This window comes from Lithobates pipiens, unplaced genomic scaffold, assembly GCF_037356315.1.
Source record: "Lithobates pipiens isolate NorthernLeopardFrog02 unplaced genomic scaffold, aLitPip1_a1.2 Scaffold_8, whole genome shotgun sequence".
Classification (NCBI taxonomy): Eukaryota; Metazoa; Chordata; class Amphibia; order Anura; family Ranidae; genus Lithobates; species Lithobates pipiens.
This window is the reverse complement of record NW_027507903.1, coordinates 7,974,955-7,995,262: the sequence shown is the minus strand read 5'-3', so window position 1 is coordinate 7,995,262 and position 20,308 is coordinate 7,974,955. Positions and strand designations below refer to the sequence as shown.

At 44.2% G+C, this 20,308-nt stretch overlaps 1 protein-coding gene across 4 annotated transcripts in view; it reads right to left on the bottom strand.

Annotated features, from left to right (window-relative positions):
- Window positions 1–20,308, bottom strand: part of LCTL (lactase like) — an 80,410-nt gene that overhangs the window by 46,899 nt on the left and 13,203 nt on the right. For all 4 annotated transcript variants that reach the window (XM_077471930.1, XM_077471931.1, XM_077471928.1 and 1 more), the window contains exons 4-8: window positions 19,608–19,768; window positions 19,183–19,270; window positions 12,803–12,912; window positions 6,791–6,919; window positions 1,610–1,705 (exon numbers count right to left, since the gene is read on the bottom strand). In XM_077471930.1, the coding sequence (XP_077328056.1) occupies window positions 1,610–1,705; window positions 6,791–6,919; window positions 12,803–12,912; window positions 19,183–19,270; window positions 19,608–19,768 (584 nt within the window). The remainder of the gene's footprint in view (window positions 1–1,609; window positions 1,706–6,790; window positions 6,920–12,802; window positions 12,913–19,182; window positions 19,271–19,607; window positions 19,769–20,308) is intronic.

The window sequence follows — 20,308 nt, the reverse complement described above, 5'->3', positions numbered from 1 at the left end:
AGTTTCTCTTAGATACAATGGCGGCGCCTGCACCCGATCCAATGGACGGATCAGCCTAGGGGGTGACGACATTGCGGGCTCCTTGGACAGGTAAGTGTCCTTATTAAAAGTCAGCAGCTACAGTGTTTGAAGCTGCTGACTTTTGAAAAAAAAAAAAAAAATGTTGAGGGTGGAACTCCACTTTAAATCAATATCAATGACATGGTATCGATCAGAGCTATTTTATCTAAGCCCTTGTACACACGGTTGGACATTCCGACGGAAAATGTCCGATCGGACCGTGTTGTCGGATAATCCGACCGTGTGGGCTCCATCGGACTGTTTCCGTCTGAATATCCGACCGACAAAGTTTTAGAGCTGGGCTATAAAATTTTCCGACAACATGATCCGATCGGACTTTGTCCGATCATGTGTAGAGAATTCCGATCGGACAAAGTGCCACGCTTGCTCAGATCAAATTCCTAGACCAAAGCTATTGGCTACTAGCCTGAACGTAGTCCCGTCGTAAAGAAAAAACGTCATCCCGTTACGAACGATCGGATTTTCCAACAACTTTGTCCGACCGTGTGTATACAACACAAGTTTTGGACGAAATCCGTCAGACAAAATCAGACGGATTTTGTTGTCGGAATGTCTGACCGTGTGTACAAGGGCTAAGGGAAGTTCCAAAACATGGCCCATTGGAGGGTACTTGCACTGCTGTCCTAATAGCTTCACGGGCCCCTGGGCAAAGTAATGCAGTGGGGCCCTTACGCGCTTTCCCTAATTTACGCACCTACTTTCAAGAAAAAGTATAAATAGTTGATAGAATTAAACATATATTTATTAGTACACTCAATAAAATCAATTTTAGACATTTAAACATGCCATAAGTGAAAGACTAATCAACACAAAGGGCACAGTATAGGGGGGGGAGGCGGAAGGGCACAATACAGGGATCAGGAGGGCACAGTACAGGTTCCAGGAAGCTGCACAGAACACTGCCATCCCGGGACAGCTTAATAAAAAGTGTGACTGTCCCATCAAATCTGGGGCAGTTTGCAAGTATGATGTAATGCAAGATTTTCATGGGGCCCCCGTGAACCTTGGGCCCCTCGGCAGTGCCCATGCATTAAGACAGCCCTGGGTACTTGGGAACCACTGGTCTAGGGTCCTGAAGTCATCAAGACCAGAGCAGGGTTCGTACTCTGGACATGAGGACGCTGAGGGACAGACCATTGCCAGATCGTGGCCAACCACCACCTGCCGGAGGGAGCGAAGGATCAGTTAAGTAAAACTGTTTCTTCTCTCCTCTGTGGGCACAGCCCCACTGCAAGGGATCTTTTTTTATTTGGGGGGGGGGGGGGGTTAAATCTGGACTATAAAGTACATATGAGGGGATATGCATTATATAGAGAAAAATACACTCTGTAATATTCCTAATATCTAGCAGCCTCACTGTCCACAATTATAATAAGTGTATCTAAACCCAATTTCCAAACTGAAAGAATTTTTTATTTTTTTTTATGTAGAATTTTACTTGTGAGAAATCTGGCATCAGCTGTTGGTTCATCATAACCCTTCAGTGATCAGTCATGAGGTTTTACTGTCTGCAGTATTTACTCTTTACCTTGATAAGGTGGTGTGCCGCCTTGTATGCTCCAGTCCCTCTTAGCTTTAGGCCCGGTGCATGTTCTCCCGTCTCATAGCCTTCAACTGCCACAGACTGTTTATGGGAAAAAAAGAGGGGTTTTTTTATTTTATTTTTTTCTAAATACACCTTATATTTTGATGAAATCTTTATTAGAAGCCAATATGGAAAGCAAAAGAAAAATATGTCAATCTAGCAGGGTCCAGTTTGTCTATATGCTGTCATAGCTAGACTGTGCTGATACAGTGGTTCTTTTTTTACGTGCATAGAGTAGTGGTGCTTTTTCCACTCATCAGGTGTATATAAAGGCATTTTTTTAGTTTTTTTTATTAAGTACGGTAAGGCTGCGTACACACGATCGGAAAATGCACCAGCAAAAGTCCGATGTGAGATTTTGGTTGGAAAATGCGAGCGTGTGCATGCATGCTCCATCTGACTTTTGCTGGCGGCATTTTGGAGAGCAGGTTCTCTATTTTTCCGATGGAAAAAGTTTCAGTCGGAAATGCCGTTCGTCTGTATTCAATTCCGACGCGAAAAATTCACAAGCATGCTCGGAAACAATTTGACACATGCTCGGAAGCATTGAACTTAGTTTTCTCGGCTCGTCGTAGTGTTGTACGTCACCACGTTCTTGATGGTCGAAAGTTCAGAGAACTTTTGTGTGACCGTGTGTATGCAAGCCAGGCTTGAGCGGAATTCCGTCGGAAACTCCGCTCAGGTGTATGCGGCGTAAGACACTTATAAAGTTTTAATTAATTAATCTCTTTGTTTCTATTGGAGAGTCACTCCTTTGTTCTGGTGACCACTGTCAAAGCTAGAGTCAGGGCTAAAGATTATTGTTTTTCCCTTTCTTACTTGAAACCATTGCTGACCTGTGAATAAAGTAATACAGAACATGTGTGGGACTTTTCAGGTGCTACTTAGAATAATCAAACATTATATATAGTAAGAAAGCATATCATTCATTAAAATCACTGTAAAATATCTAACAAAAGCCACATGTGTAGTGTCATTAGGTAAAACAATCCGATAGGACCCAGCCTACAATAGGTATGCCCCAATGACATATTGTCAGAACCAGGGGCGTTGATAGATCTACAAAAGATCTGGGGGTAGAGCTCATAGCAGCATGGTAAAGAAAGGCATATGCTTGGGCGAGCATACACATGTATATAATATGTGTGTGTGTGTGTGTGTATATATCCCGAGAGAGCCCCCCTTACATCAGGTTCCCCAGAGAGCCTCCCCCTTAAATCAGTGTCCCCAGAGAGCCTCCCCCTTAAATCAGGGTTCCCAGAGAGCCCCCACCTTCAGTGTGCCCAGAGAGCCCCCCACTTACATCAGGGTCCCCAGAGAGCCTCCCCCTTAAATCAGGGTCCCCAGAGAGCCCCCCACTTACATTAGGGTTCCCAGAGAGCCTCCTCCTTAAATCAATGTCCCCAGATAGCCTCCCTCTTAAATCAGTGTCCCCAGAGAGCCTCCCCCTTAAATCAGGGTCCCCAGAGAGCCTCCCTCTTAAATCAGTGTCCCCAGAGAGCCTCCCCCTTAAATCAGGGTCCCCAGAGAGCCCCCCACTTACATCAGGGTCCCCAGAGAGCCCCCCCTTAAATCAGGGTCCCCAGAGAGCCCCCCACTTACATTAGGGTCCCCAGAGAGCCCCCACTTACATCAGGGTCCCCAGAGAGCCACCCCCTTAAATCAGGGTCTCCAGAGAGCCTCCCCCTTAAATCAGGGTTCCCAGAGAGCCTCCCCCTTAAATCAATGTCCCCAGATAGCCTCCCTCTTAAATCAGTGTCCCCAGAGAGCCTCCCCCTTAAATCAGGGTCCCCAGAGAGCCCCCCACTTACATCAGGGTCCCCAGAGAGCCCCCCACTTACATCAGGGTCCCCAGAGAGCCCCCCCACTTACATCAGGGTCCCCAGAGAGCCCCCCACTTACATCAGGGTCCCCAGAGAGCCTCCCCCTTACATCAGGGTCCCCAGAGAGCCTCCCTCTTAAATCAGTGTCCCCAGAGAGCTTCCCCCTTAAATCAGGGTCCCCAGAGAGCCCCCCCACTTACATCAGGGTCCCCAGAGAGCCCCCCACTTACATCAGGGTCCCCAGAGAGCCTCCCCCTTAAATCAGTGTCCCCAGAGAGCCTCCCCCTTAAATCAGGGTCCCCAGAGAGCCCCCCACTTACATTAGGGTCTCCAGAGAGCCTCCCCCTTAAATCAGGGTTCCCAGAGAGCCTCCCCCTTAAATCAATGTCCCCAGATAGCCTCCCTCTTAAATCAGTGTCCCCAGAGAGCCTCCCCCTTAAATCAGGGTCCCCAGAGAGCCTCCCTCTTAAATCAGTGTCCCCAGAGAGCCTCCCCCTTAAATCAGGGTCCCCAGAGAGCCCCCCACTTACATCAGGGTCCCCAGAGAGCCCCCCAACTTACATCAGGGTCCCCAGAGAGCCTCCCCCTTACATCAGGGTCCCTAGAGAGCCTCCCTCTTAAATCAGTGTCCCCAGAGAGCCTCCCCCTTAAATCAGGGTCCCCAGAGAGCCCCCCCACTTACATCAGGGTCCCCAGAGAGCCCCCCACTTACATCAGGGTCCCCAGAGAGCCTCCTCCTTAAATCAGGGTCCCCAGAGAGCCCCCCCACTTACATCAGGGTCCCCAGAGAGCCCCCCACTTACATCAGGGTCTCCAGAGAGCCTCCCCCTTAAATCAGGGTTCCCAGAGAGCCTCCCCCTTAAATCAGGGTTCCCAGAGAGCCTCCCCCTTAAATCAATGTCCCCAGAGAGCCCCCCACTTACATCAGGGTCCCCAGAGAGCCCCCCCACTTACATCAGGGTCCCCAGAGAGCCTCCCCCTTAAATCAAGGTCCCCAGAGAGCCCCCCAATTACATCAGGGTCCCCAGAGAGCCACCCCCTTAAATCAGGGTCTCCAGAGAGCCACCCCCTTAAATCAGGGTCTCCAGAGAGCCTCCCCCTTAAATCAGGGTTCCCAGAGAGCCCCCCCACTTACATCAGGGTCCGCAGAGAGCCCCCCACTTACATCAGGGTCCCCAGAGAGCCTCCCCCTTAAATCGGGGTCCCCAGAGAGCCCCCCACTTACATCAGGGTCCCCAGAGAGCCACCCCCTTAAATCAGGGTTCCCAGAGAGCCTCCCCCTTAAATCAATGTCCCTAGATAGCCTCCCTCTTAAATCAGGGTCTCCAGAGAGCCTCCCCCTTAAATCAGGGTCTCCAGAGAGCCTCCCCCTTAAATCAATGTCCAGAGCCATATATATATATATATATACTGTATAATATCTGAATATTCTAAGTTGTACATGCAAAGTCCCCAAAAAAGCATTTTTTTGCAGTTGCAATTGCTCACTTGCCATTCTACAGAATAAAATTATTAATATTATAACAAAGGATTTATATAGCGCCAACACCTGGCACATTGCTTTACAGTATAAAGGGAGACCGTACGATTACAATACAGTTCAATACAGAAGGAATAGGAGGAGGGCCCTGCTCATGGAGTTTACAATCCTAACCCACACCTACCAACATTTTGAGATGGGAATGAGGGACACCTACTAGCAAATGTATGTAGACGTAGGACAGGCCCCCTTAAAGGAGAAATAACGGTGATGGTGAGGCTGCATATGGGCATTGATCCAGATGTATTGATGGGCATTGATCAGGCTGCATTGGTGGACAATTGTGAGGCTGCAGATGGGCATTGGTCAGGCTGCATTGATGGGCAATGGTGAGGCTACAGATGGGCATTGATCAAGCTGCATTGATGGGCAATTGTGAGGTTGCAGATGGGCATTGATCAGGCTGCATTGATGGGCAATGGTGAGGCTGCAGATGGGCATTGATCAAGCTGTATTGATGGGCAATTGTGAGGCTGCAGATGGGCATTGATCAGGCTGCATTGATGGGCAATTATGAGGCTGCAGATGGGCATTGATCAAGCTGCATTGATGGGCAATTGTGAGGTTGCAGATGGGCATTGATCAGGCTGCATTGATGGGCAATTGTGAGGCTGCAGATGGGCATTGATCAAGCTGCATTGATGGGCAATTGTGAGGTTGCAGATGGGCATTGATCAGGCTGCATTGATGGGCAATTGTGAGGCTGCAGATGGGCATTGATCAAGCTGCATTGATGGGCAATTGTGAGGTTGCAGGTGGGCATTGATCAGGCTGCATTGATGGGCAATTGTGAGGCTGTAGATGGGCATTGATCAAGCTGCATTTATGGGCAATTGTGAGGCTGCAGATGGGCAATTGTGAGGCTGCAGATGGGCATTAATCAGGCTGCATTGGTGGACAATTGTGAGGCTGCAGATGGGCATTGATCAAGCTGCATTAATGGGCAATTGTGAGGCTGCAGATGGGCATTGATCAGGCTGCATTGATGGGCAATTATGAGGCTGCAGATGGGCATTGATCAAGCTGCATTGATGGGCAATTGTGAGGCTGCAGATGGGCAATTGTGAGGCTGTAGATGGGCATTAATCAGGCTGCATTGATGGACAATAGTAAGGCTGCAGATGGGCATTGATCAAGCTGCATTGATGAGCAACTGCGAGCTTGCAGATGGGCATTGATCAGGCTGCATTGATGGGCAATTGTGAAGCTGTAGATGGGCATTGATCGGGTCACAGATGGGCAATAGTGAGGCTGCATTGATGGGAACTGACCCTTATTTTGCTTCAAAGTTCTTTATTTAAAATTTAAGTTTTATTCCTGAAACATCCCTCCTAAAATGAAGGTGTGTGTTATAAGTCTGTGCGTGTTATACGCCGATAAATACGGTAGTTTTGAAGAATTGCCCTAAGGTAGACATGGTAGGAGCTAACCTAACATACTGGTGTAGGGAGTGCCAGAGGCAGGGAGAGGTTCTGGGGAAGTCCTGGAGGAGAGATGCTAGTCGCCTGGTGTCATGCTGACCCTTTGGCTTAAATATTCTAAGTCACTAGATCAAGTATGCAGAGAAGAACCTCCGACTTGACTCCTCTGCCTATTAGTTCCGAGTCACCGACATAAAGCACTGAAGTCAATGGGTCAGCAGAACAGCCAGGAAGATTCCACTTCCAGCATAACCTTCTGTACTCTTCAGAGCGATGTCTTTCCCTACTTACAGATGACAGTTGTGCTTCATTTTACAGGCAGCCATGGACTGTAACTCACCCAGGGGTTGCTGAATGTGATCCAATATTTCACTCGGTCACCAAATTTCTCAAAGCACAGGTTGGCATAATCGGTAAAGTAGGTGACCATGCTGATGTTCTGCCAGCCGCTGTATTTCTCCTGCAGGTTCTGCAGATGTCACACAGAGAACAAGGTTAGAGATGCAGCATTGATGGAAGGACATCATACAAGTCCAACAAGAGCTTCACTCCGCAACTCATTCATATAATCCCAATGGCAGATTTTTAAAGCAAGAAGTAAGTCCCATCGTGTTTGTACATTGTTTGGTGTGGCTCAAAGTTTGTCATGTTTATAAGATTCTTGAAAAGGGAAACCATATGTGAGAGGACGCCTTGGTCTGCGAGGCTCCAGCATATATCATACAGAAGTACCGAGCAGGGTCAAGGCGAAAGTATAGAAGGCCGCTCAGCGTGTGACGGGTTCTGTGGAATATTCCAATAAGTCTGCCACTACATGACAAACATGACAAAGCCCTGAACTCTGAATGGAACGCCTTCTTTCATTTAACATTCAACTCCAGGAAACCTAAACCTACATAAATTATCCCCTGGAGTGGGGCGGCACCCTCACTGCAAGGCCTAACTGCTCATTTAGTCTACGGCAGTGGTCTCCAAACTGCAACCATTGGGACAAATGTTGCCCTTTTCTTGCTTCTATCTAGCCCTTGGGGCACTGTTGTTCCCACTGCTACGAGACACTATTCCCCCCACTGACACCAATGATGGGGCACCATTCCTTCCACTGACACCAATGATGGGGCACCATTCCTCCCACTGATACCAATGATGGGGCACTATTCCTTCCACTGACACCAATGATGGGGCACCATTCCTCCCACTGACGCCAATGATGGGGCACTATTCCTCCCACTGACGCCAATGATGGGGCACCATTCCTTCCACTGACACCAATGATGGGGCACCATTCCTCCCACTGATACCAATGATGGGGCACTATTCCTTCCACTGACACCAATGATGGGGCACCATTCCTCCCACTGATACCAATGATGGGGCACTATTCCTTCCACTGACACCAATGATGGGGCACTATTCCTCCCACTGACACCAATGATGGGGCACCATTCCTTCCACTGACACCAATGATGGGGCACCATTCCTCCCACTGATACCAATGATGGGGCACTATTCCTTCCACTGACACCAATGATGGGGCACCATTCCTCCCACTGACGCCAATGATGGCGCACTATTCCTCCCACTGACGCCAATGATGGGGCACTATTCCTCCCACTGACGCCAATGATGGGGCACTATTCCTCCCACTGACGCCAATGATGGGGCACTATTCCTTCCACTGACACTGATGATGGGGCACTATTCCTCCCACTGACACCAATGATGGGGGACTATTCCTCCCACTGACACCAATGATGGGACACTATTCCTTCCACTGACACCAATGATAGGGCACTATTCCTTCCACTGACACCAATGATGGGGCACTATTCCTTCCACTGACACCAATGATGGGGCACTATTCCTCCCACTGACACCAATGATGGGGGACTATTCCTCCCACTGACACCAATGATGGGACACTATTCCTTCCACTGACACCAATGATGGGACACTATTCCTTCCACTGACACCAATGATAGGGCACTATTCCTTCCACTGACACCAATGATGGGGGACTATTCCTCCCACTGACACCAATGATGGGACACTATTCCTTCCACTGACACCAATGATAGGGCACTATTCCTTCCACTGACACCAATGATGGGGCACTATTCCTTCCACTGACACCAATGATGGGGCACTATTCCTCCCACTGACACCAATGATGGGGGACTATTCCTCCCACTGACACCAATGATGGGACACTATTCCTTCCACTGACACCAATGATGGGACACTATTCCTTCCACTGACACCAATGATAGGGCACTATTCCTTCCACTGACACCAATGATGGGGGACTATTCCTCCCACTGACACCAATGATGGGACACTATTCCTTCCACTGACACCAATGATAGGGCACTATTCCTTCCACTGACACCAATGATGGGGCACTATTCCTTCCACTGACACCAATGATGGGACACTATTCCTTCCACTGACACCAATGATAGGGCACTATTCCTTCCACTGACACCAATGATGGGGCACTATTCCTTCCACTGACACTGATGATGGGGCACTATTCCTCCCACTGACACCAATGATGGGACACTATTCCTCCCACTGACACCAATGATGGGACACTATTCCTTCCACTGACACCAATGATAGGGCACTATTCCTTCCACTGACACCAATGATGGGGCACTATTCCTTCCACTGACACTGATGATGGGGCACTATTCCTTCCACTGACACCAATGATGGGGCACTATTCCTCCCACTGACACCGATGATGGGGCACTATTCCTCCCACTGACACCAATGATGGGACACTATTCCTTCCACTGACACCAATGATAGGGCACTATTCCTTCCACTGACACCAATGATGGGGCACTATTCCTTCCACTGACACTGATGATGGGGCACTATTCCTCCCACTGACACCAATGATGGGACACTATTCCTCCCACTGACACCAATGATGGGACACTATTCCTTCCACTGACACCAATGATAGGGCACTATTCCTTCCACTGACACCAATGATGGGGCACTATTCCTTCCACTGACACTGATGATGGGGCACTATTCCTCCCACTGACACCAATGATGGGACACTATTCCTTCCACTGACACCAATGATGGGGCACTATTCCTCCCACTGACACTGATGATGGGGCACTATTCCTCCCACTGACACCAATGATGGGACACTATTCCTTCCACTGACACCAATGATAGGGCACTATTCCTTCCACTGACACCAATGATGGGGCACTATTCCTTCCACTGACACTGATGATGGGGCACTATTCCTCCCACTGACACCAATGATGGGACACTATTCCTCCCACTGACACCAATGATGGGACACTATTCCTTCCACTGACACCAATGATAGGGCACTATTCCTTCCACTGACACCAATGATGGGGCACTATTCCTTCCACTGACACTGATGATGGGGCACTATTCCTCCCACTGACACCAATGATGGGACACTATTCCTTCCACTGACACCAATGATGGGGCACTATTCCTTCCACTGACACTGATGATGGGGCATCATTCCTGCTCTCCTCTGCAGCAGTCACTCACTGAAACAGAAGAGCCAGAGCTTCCTGATCATATTATTGGACCGGCGTGGATAAAAAAAAATAGGAAAGCACACTGATTTTTTTTTATACAGGTTAGGTAGGATGAAGGGGGAGTGGACAAGTTTAAGAACAGACTAATGCAGGCCATAGATCATGCAAATTTATTTTCATTAACCACGGGGGTGGGGGGGGGGGGGGGTCTACGTATAAGTCCATTCAAGATATATAGGGGTGGATAATTGTTATAAATATTCTCTTTACCTCGACATATATTTAGGATAGAAAACTAAGAGAAGTTTATCCCTGACCAATAGGTGGGAGATTTGTCCAATATTGACCGGTTGCCCCCCCCCCCCCCCCCCATGTGCAGCTAGTTTATTTTAATAATTTCAATCTTGCTAGTCTATAACAGGGAACATACACAACACTGTTCTTGCTATTTAAAATAATACAATTCTTTTTGTATTTTTCTATTGTTACAGGACACTGTGTAGAATGTAGATAGACAGCATGCCTGTATTTGGGTGTTTTGTTCAATTACCATTTTTTTTTTTTTGCCAAAGTTCCTAAACTCAACTCCATAAAAGCCTATGTGTCCATGTACAGATAGGCTTTTATCAGGGGCCATCCCCAAACTGTTCCCACAAAGTTGGGAGCATGAAATTGTCCAAAATGTCTTGGTATGCTGACGCTTTAAGAGTTCCCATCACTGGAACAAAGGGGACAAGCCCAACCTCTGAAAAACACCCCCAAACCGTAATCCCCCTTCCACCACATGATTTGGGCCAAAGTAAGGTCCATAAAGACATGGATGAGCGAGTTTGGAGTGGAGGAACTTGACCGGCCTGCACAAAGTCCTGACCTCAACCCGAAAGAAAACCTTTGGAATGAATTAAAGCGAAGGCCTTCTCGTCCAACATCAGTGCCTGATCTCACAAATGCGCTTCTGGAAGAATGGTCAAACATTCCCATAGACACACTCCTAAACCTTGCGGACGGCCTTCCCAGAAGAGGTGAAGCTTTTATACCTGCAAAGGGTGGGCCAACTCAATATTGAACCCTACAGACTAAGACTGGGATGCCATTAAAGTTCATGTGTTTGTAAAGGCAGGCGTCACAATACTTTTGGTAATATAATGTACAGTGTTCATACTCAAAATTTTGTCATGTTACAACCAAAAACGCAAATGTATTTTATTGGGGTTTTATGTGATAGACCAACACAAAGTGGCACATCATTGTGATGTGGAAAGAAAATGATAAATGATACAAATAAATCTGTGAAAAGTGTGTGGGGTACATTTGTATGGCGCCCCCCGGAGTCAATACTTTGTAGAACCGCCTTTCTCTACAATTACAGCTGCAAGTCTTTTTGGGGATGTCTCTACCAGCTTTGCACATCTAGAGAGGACATTTCTGTCCATTCTTCTTCTCTGCAAAATATCTCAAGCTCTGTCAGATTGGATGGAGAGCGTCTGTGAACAGCAATTTTCAAGTCTTGCCACAGATTTTCAATGGGATTTAGGTCTGGACTGTGACTGGGCCATTCTAACACATGAATATGCTTTGATCTAAACCATTCCATTGTAGCTCTGGCTGGATGTTTCAGGTCGTTGTCCTGCTGGAAGGTGAACCTCCGCCCCGGTCTCAAGTCTTTTGCAGACTGTAACAGGTTTTCTTCTAAGATTGTCCTGTATTTGGCTCCATCCATCTTCCCATCAACTCTGACCAGCTTCCCTGTGCCTGCTGAAGAAAAGCATCCCCACCACATGATGCTGCCACCACCATGTTTCACGGTGGGGATGGTGTGTTCAGGGTGAAGTGCAGTGTTATTTTTCCTCCACACATAGCATTTTGCTTTTAGACCAAAAAGTTCAGTTTTGGTCTCCTCTGACCAGATCACCTTCTTCCACATGTTTGCTGTGTCCCCCACATGGCTTCTCACAAACTACAAACAGAACTTCTTATGACTTTCTCTCACCAATGTCTTTCTTCTTGTCACTCTTCCATAAAGGGCAGATTTGTGGAGAGACGACTAATAGTTGTCCTGTGGACAGATTCTCCCCCCTGAGCTGTGGATCTCTGCAGCTCCTCCAGAGTCACCATGGACCTCTTGGCTCTTCTCTGATGAATGCTCTCCTTGCCCGGCCGGTCAGTTTAGGTGGACGGCCATGTCTTGGTAGGTTTGCAGTTGTGCCATACTCTTTCCATTTTCAGATGATGGATTGAACAGAGCTCCGTGAGATGTTCAAAGCTTGGGATTTTTTTTTTTTTATAACCTAACCCCGCTTTAAAAATCTTCTCCACAACTTTATCCCTGACCTGTCTGGTGTGTTCCTTGGCCTCCATGATGCTGTTTGCTCACTAAAGTTCTCTAACACTCCTCTGAGGGCTTCACAGAACAGTTGTAATTATACTGAGATTAAATTCCACATGGGTGGACTCTATTTACTAATTAGGTGACTTCTGAAGGCAATTGGTTCCACTAGATTTTAGTTCGGGGTATTAGAATAAAGGGGGTAGAATACAAATGCCCCCCCCCCCACACACACACACACACTTTTCACATATTTATTTGTATAAAAATTTGGAAAACCATTTATCATTTTTCTTCCATTTCACAATTATGTGCTACTTTGTGTTGGTCTATCACATAAAATCCCAATAAAATACATTTACATTTTTGGTTGTGACATGACAAAATGTGGAAAATTTCAAGGGGGTATGAATACTTTTTCAAGGCACTTGTATGTTACAGAAAGTCCTACCAGAATTCTGTGACCACAAAAAAAACTTACCTGTGGCAAGTCCCAGTGATACAAGGTAACTACTGGAGTAATCTTGTTTTCCAAAAGCGCATTAATTAGATCGTTGTAGTATTTTATACCTTTTTCGTTGACGTTTTCAGCTGCAAAAAAAATAAATAAATAAAACATTGTATAAGAAAGAACATTACATCTACAGAAGTCATGGTTTCCATTCACTGATAATGGCCAACAAGCCAGAAGAAAAGCTGTACACAGGTTTGTATGAACGTCTCTGTAATGTTATGTTATATCTTTGGGTTACTCTCTGTCTCTAGTTGGGGTGTAAAGCATTTATTGGTGTGACCCCACCCACTATCCTAATATGAGGATTAAAATCTGTCGTTTTGGGATTTGGGATGCGAGACATCAACCTACTGAGATAACTTCTGTTTTGAAGACTTTACTGTGTTTTCTATAGCACAAGGTAGAGCTGCACGATTCTGGCCAAAATGAGAATCGCGTTTTTTTTTTTGCTTAGAATAAAAAGATCACGAGTCTCGTGACATAAAATCTTTCACATTATACAAAACAAAATGGGCTAACTTTACTATTTTTTTTTTTTTTTTTATTCATTAAAGTAATTTTTTTAATTGCATTTGAAAGACCACAAATTTTTTGCATTTGAAAGACCACAAATTTTTTGCATTTGAAAGACCACTAATTTTTTGCATTTGAAAGACCACAAATTTTTCCCCCAAAAAATTGCATTTGAAAGAGCACTGCGCAAATGCAGTTTGACATAAAATATTGCAAACCCCACCATTTTATTCTATGTCTCTACTAAAAAAAAATATATAATGTTTGGGGGTTCCAAATAATTTTCTAGCAAAAAAAAAATTATTTTATCTTGAAACCAACAAATGTCAGAAAAAGGTTTAGTGTTTTAAGTAGTTAAACTTTTTTCACTTACACACAAAGTCTATCTCATTGACAAATTGTTACAATGTTTATACTTAAGTTCAACTGATAAAGAATGTTTTGGTTCTTGGCAGACTGCCCAGATTTTTTCCTTCCTTTCTTTTGAGGGCTGTGGCTTCAGAAGAGTAGAGAGAATTCTTTGCATAGAAAGAATCGTGAAACACTTTAGACAAGATCGCGATAACGATTCTTGACCATTAATTGTGCAGCTCTAGCACAAGGCCAGCGATAACCTCTCACTGTTATGCTTTATTAACCACTTGCTTACTGGGCACTTAAACCCCCCTCAGTCCCAGACCAATTTTCAGCTTTCAGCGCTGATACACTTTGAATGACAATTGCGCGGGCATACAACACTGTACCCAAATGAAATTTTTATCATTTTTTTCCCACAAATAGAGCTTTCTTTTGGTGGTATTTAGTTACAGCTCGGAGTTTTATTTTTTGCTAAACAAACAAAAAAAGATGCAAAAAAAATAAAAAATAAATCATGTTTTAATAGTTTGTTATAAAATTTTGCAAACGGGTCATTTTTCTCCTTCATTGAAGTGCGCTGATTAGGCGGCACTGATAGGCTGCATTGGTGGGCACTGATGGGCTGCATTGGTGGGCACTGATAGGCTGCACTGGTGGGCACTGATAGGCATAGTTAAGGCGGCACTAATAGGCACAGATAAGGCGGCACCGATGGGCACAGATAAGGCGGCACTGATGGGCAAAGATGGGCACAGATAAGATGGCACGGATGGGTGGCACGGATAAGTGGCACGGATGGGTGGCACGGATGGGCACTGATAGGTACCACAGATAGATGGGACTGATGGGCACTGATAGGTGGCACTGATAGGTGGCTCTGATAGGTGGCACTGCTGGGCACTGATGGGCGGCACTGCTGGGCACTGATGGGTGGCACTGCTGGGCACTGATGGGCGGCACTGGGGTGCAGCACCTTTGAGGCAGATTTTGGGTGGCACTGTGGGTGGCACTGTGGGCACTGCTGGGTGGCACTGTGGGCACTGCTGGGTGGCACTGTGGGCACTATGGGCACTGCTGGGTGGCACTGACAGGGGGGCACTTACTTTATTTCAGGATGGCACTGCGGGTGGCAGGTGGGCACTGGCAGGGGGCAGGTGTCAGCTTGAATTGCTGGCCGTGATCGGGACTGATGTCCCGAACACGGCCGCCGGCGATCGGCTTTTTTTTTTTCTCCTCGCGCTGTCAGCGCGAGGAGGAATACTAGCCGATTACCGGCTCCGTTTTATCACATGATCAGCTGTCATTGGCTGACAGCTGATCACGTGATAAGGGGTCGGGATCGACCCCTTACACGGATCGGTGATCAGGCGAGTCTCACGGACTCGCCGATCACAGAGCGCGCCGCGCGCGCCCCTCAGTCTATGTCTATGCCCCCGCAATCTAGGTCCGCGCTAATGCCGTCATTCGGCAATAGCGCGGATCCCAAGTGGTTAAAGTGCTTCTAAAGGGCTAAAAGGGTAACACCACTTTCATGGGAAAAAATAGTAAATAAAATAATTATTCTAGCGTATTAGAGCTGCACGATTCTGGCCAAAATGAGAATTGCTATTTTTTTGCTTAGAATAAAAAGATCACGATTCTCGTGACATAAAATCTTCCACATTATACAAAACAAAATGGGCTAACTTTACTGTTTTTTTTTTTTTTAATTCATTAAAGTAATTTTTTTTATTGCATTTGAAAGACCACTAATTTTTTGCATTTGAAAGACCACTAATTTTTTGCATTTGAAAGACCACAAATTTTTCCCCAAAAAGATTGCATGTGAAAGAGCACTGCGCAAATGCAGTTTGACATAAAATATTGCAAACCCCACCATTTTATTCTATGTCTCTACTAAAAAAAATATATAATGTTTGGGGGTTCCAAATAATTTTCTAGCAAAAAAAAAATATTTTATCTTGAAACCAACAAATGTCAGAAAAAGGTTTAGTGTTTTAAGTGGTTAAACTTTTTTCACTTACACACAAAGTCTATCCCATTGACAAATTGTTACAATGTTTATACTTAAGTTCAACTGATAAAGAATGTTTTGATTCTTGGCAGACTGCCCGGTTTTTTTTCTTCCTTCCTTTCTTTTGAGGGCTTCAGAAGAGCAGAGAGAATTCTTTGCATAGAAAGAATTGTGAAACTCTTTAGACAAGATCGCGATAACGATTCTTGACGATTAATTGTGCAGCTCTAGCACAAGGCCAGCGATAACCTCTGATTGTTATGCTTCGTTAAAGTGGTTCTAAAGGCCTAAAAGGGTAACTCCACTTTCATGGGAAAAAATAGTAAATAAAAATGATTCTAGCGTATTAGAGCTGAACGATTCTGGCCAAAATGAGAATCACAATTTTTTTGCTTGGAATAAAAAAAATCACGATTCTCGCGACGTAAAATCTTTCACATTATACAAAACAAAATGGGCTTACTTTACTGTGTGTTTTTTTTAAAATTCATTAAAGTAATTTTTAAAAAAATTGCGCAAATACAGTGTGACATAAAATATTGCAACAACCACCATTTTATTCTCTAGGGCAGGGATATGCAATTAGCGGACCTCCAGCTGTTGCAGAACTACAAGTCCCATAAGGCATAGCAAGACTCTGACAGCCACAAGCGTGACATCCAGAGGCAGAGGCATGATGGGACTTGTAGTTTTGCAACAGCTGGAGGTCCGCTAATTACAGATCCCTGCTCTAGGGTGTCTACTAAAAAAATATATATAATGTTTGGGGGTTCTAGGTAATTTTCGAGCAAAAAAATAAATGATTTTCACTTGAAAGCAACACATTTCAGAAAAAGGTTTAGTGTTTAAGTGGTTAAGCTTTCCTCATTTACACACACAAGTCTATTCCTTTGACAAATTGTTACAATGTTTATACTTAGGTTCAACTTATAAAGAATGTTTTGATTCTTGGCAGACTGCCCGGTTTTTCTCTTCCTTTCTTTTGACGGCTGTCGGCTTCAGAAGAGCAGAGAGAATTCTTTGCATAGAAAGAGTCGTGAACCGTTTTTGTCAAGATCGCAATGGGGGAAAAAATTGCGATAACAATTCTTGACAATTAATCGTGCATCTCTATATACAGAATTGCTGCACAAGTCATTGAATGTTCTTAAAAATTACCTTTTCAATCTGCAGCCGTTGTCATTTTATGTGAAATGCAATATGGCCGCCTGGAGGCGCTCTGTACACAGATGGTACACAGAACGCCTCCCAGGTATGTCATTTCCTGCTTGTGATTGGCTCACTGACTTTCCCGGATGATACAAGTCAGATTTTGGGCATCCCTTGCAACATGATGAGATGGACCCCATACTCATTCACATGGGAGGGGGTGGGATCTGGGGCTTCCCTTGTTAAGGGGGGCTTCTGAATTCCAATAAGCCCCCCGCCCGCAGACCCCCACAACCACCGGCCAGGGTTGTGGTGAAAAGGCCCTTGTCCCCATCAATATGGAAACAGGGTGCTTTGGGGGGGGGGAGCTGAACAAAGCACCCATCCCCCATGTTGAGGGCATGTGGCCTGGTAATGTTCAGGAGGGGGGGTGTTCGCTGGCTCCCCTCCCTTAACTGACCTGCTGTGCTGCATGCTCTGATAAGGGTCTGGCGTATAGATGGCTTATATAGATTTGAACCTGTTGTATAGGAAACCATGGTAGGGGGACTGTAGTGTGCGTTTCTGCAAACCTCACAAAAAAAACACAGGTGTGAACCGAGCCTAATTGCATGGGCCGTGGCTCCCAATGATTAAATAAAAGTTCCCCCCAGCCCCATCAGTTTAGCAGCAGAGAGGAAACAATATACTTATTTTTTGGTGGGGGGGGGGGCAGGCAGAGTAATCCTCCATGCTGTGGTTCCGATAGCTGTATGTGGGGGGCACTGTGCGGCAAGCTGTATGGGGCCCCCACAATTTATAATGGTGGTCCTGGATAGGTAGGATGCTGTGAAGTGGAAGTTATTCAATGATATATCTGGGGGTAGAGGTACCTCTCACAAGTCCTGTAAGGGTCACCATACACGGTACAATCTGACTGTACAGTCAAATTTGGATACAGATTGATTGGTAGACATGTGCACTGACAAAAAAATGGAAAATTGAAAAATTCGAAATTTGGAAATCTGAAAATTTGAATTTTCACATTTCCGAATTCTTTGAATTTCCGAATTTCAAGTTTTCGAATTTCCGAATTTCCAAAATTCCGAATTTCCATTTTTGAATTCCGAATTTCCAAGTTTTTGGATTTTTGGAATTCGAGATAATCCGAAAATTCAAAAATCTGAAAAAAAGAAAGAAAATCATTCAAATTTAAAATAATAATTAACTAATAATAACTGACTATTAAATTATAGGTATTGGAATTTCCTTTCAAAATTTGCTGTTTGTGAACATAACTAATTACTAAACTAAATTTATCTGAAGTTACGAATTATCTGAAATAACGAATGCCACATATAAACAAATGGAATGGAACAAATTAATAATAAATAATAATAATAAAAAGGTTTTATTATTATTGTTGTTTATTATTATTAGATTGTTACATTCCTTTCGTTTAGGTCTGGCATTTGTTATTTCAGATAATTCTTAACTTCGGATAAATTCATACTCTAACAGCCAAATTTTAAAGGAAATTCCAATACCTATGATTTATTGTTTATTATTAGTTATTTTTTCAGATTTTCGGGTTTTCGAATTTTCAGATTTTCATTCTTTCGAATTTTCATTCTTATTTTTGGATATTCAAACTTCCAAATTTTTGAGTTTTCAAATTTATGTAATTTCGAATATACGAATTTCCTCATTTCGCTTTTTGGAATTTCCGAAATTTCTAATTTTCCGAATTTCCGAAATTTCCACATTTCGAATTTCCAAATTTCGAATTTTGAAATTTCTGAATTTTGAATTTCAGAAATTTTGAATTTTTGAAAATTCGGAAATTCGAAATGTGGAAATTCTAAATTCGGAAATTCAAAATTTCTAAATTCTAATTTCCGAAATTTTCAAATGTTGAATTTCCGATATTTCGAATTTCTGAAATTTCAAATTTTTGAAAATTCGAAATTTCAAAATTCAAAATTTCGAAATTCCAATTTCCAAAATTTAGAATTTCTGAATTTAGAATTTCCGAATATTCAAAAATTTCGGAAATTCAAAAATACGGAAATTTGAAAATTCAAAATTTCGAAATTTGAAATTCGGAAATTCTAAATTTCGAAATTTGAAATTCGGAAATTCTAAATTTCAGAAAATTGAAAAATTCGGAAATAACTAATTTGGTAAAACAAATTCGGAACTAAAATTGCACATGTCTATTGATTGGATTTTCCAAATCTATCCAATCAGGCAGATTCTTGCTTTACATATCTGTTGGTACATTGTACATTGTAAGCTTCATCACACATCCCTGTCCTGATATAATGGTTCTTACATTTAATGCCGGTAGGAATTACACGAGGCCATGAGATGGAAAGACGGTAATAAGAAACCTTCAGCTCCTTCAGCAGATCGATGTCCTCCTGCAACACACAGTGATGGCAAAATATTGTTCTCATTTATATATACACATCTATAGACTCCTACCATTTATAGATGAACAGAAAAAATGGCGACCCACAGAACCAATCAGATCTCAGCTATCCGTTTTTGATATACTGTATAAGAATAAAAGCTCATGCCATTGTAAATACTAATCTCCCCATTGTGTAGGTGGCTGGCCATAGATTAGGGAACTCGTGGGTTGAAGGAAGGAAAATCGCTCGATTCACCCTATCAACACAGTCAGTATTGGTCAGGGAATGCCTCCCGGTGCGCTGTTGTTGTATTCTGACAATTGAGAACAATGAGGTCTCCTACCTTGACCTTGCTGTATCCTTCGCAGGAAGAATCTGCCGTCTGATTCATGTAGACTTTCCCTTTCTTGTGGGTGAAGACGTCCCATATACTCTTCCCTTTGCCATCCTGGTCCCAGGCTCCTTCCGTCTGATAGGCAGAGCTGCCCACTCCCCACATGAAAGCTGCACAGAAGACAAAGATCCTTCGATTTATGTCACTCTAATCTCATGATCTGTGGATACATTGGGGGGCGGGATTTACTAAAACTGGAGAGTGCAAAATCTGGTTGCATCTCTGCCTGGCAGCCAATCAGCTTCTAACTTCAGCTTTCAAATAACTGCTTGCGGGGGCCCCACCCACTGTACATATACTGTGGGCATGGCGGCCACTCTGTGCCGGATCACGTTACCTAGTACGCGATCGGGCACTTCCCGGTAGGGGGGCGTGAACGTGCGCCATGATTTGTAGACGTGTGCAATTCGTTCCATTTCAAATTATTTTTTTTAATGAATTTCGACAAATTCAGAAATATTCGAATTAACAAAAATATATTTAACTAGTTTTTCAGAATATTCGTAAGTTTGAAACTTCAGAAATTTTCGTATTTCGGGTCATTCGTTATGATCGCAATTCGTAAAAAAAATCAGATATTCGAAAAAAAAAATCAAAAAAATCAGAAATTAGAAAGAAAATCAATAATTTGGAAAAAAAATCAGAAATTA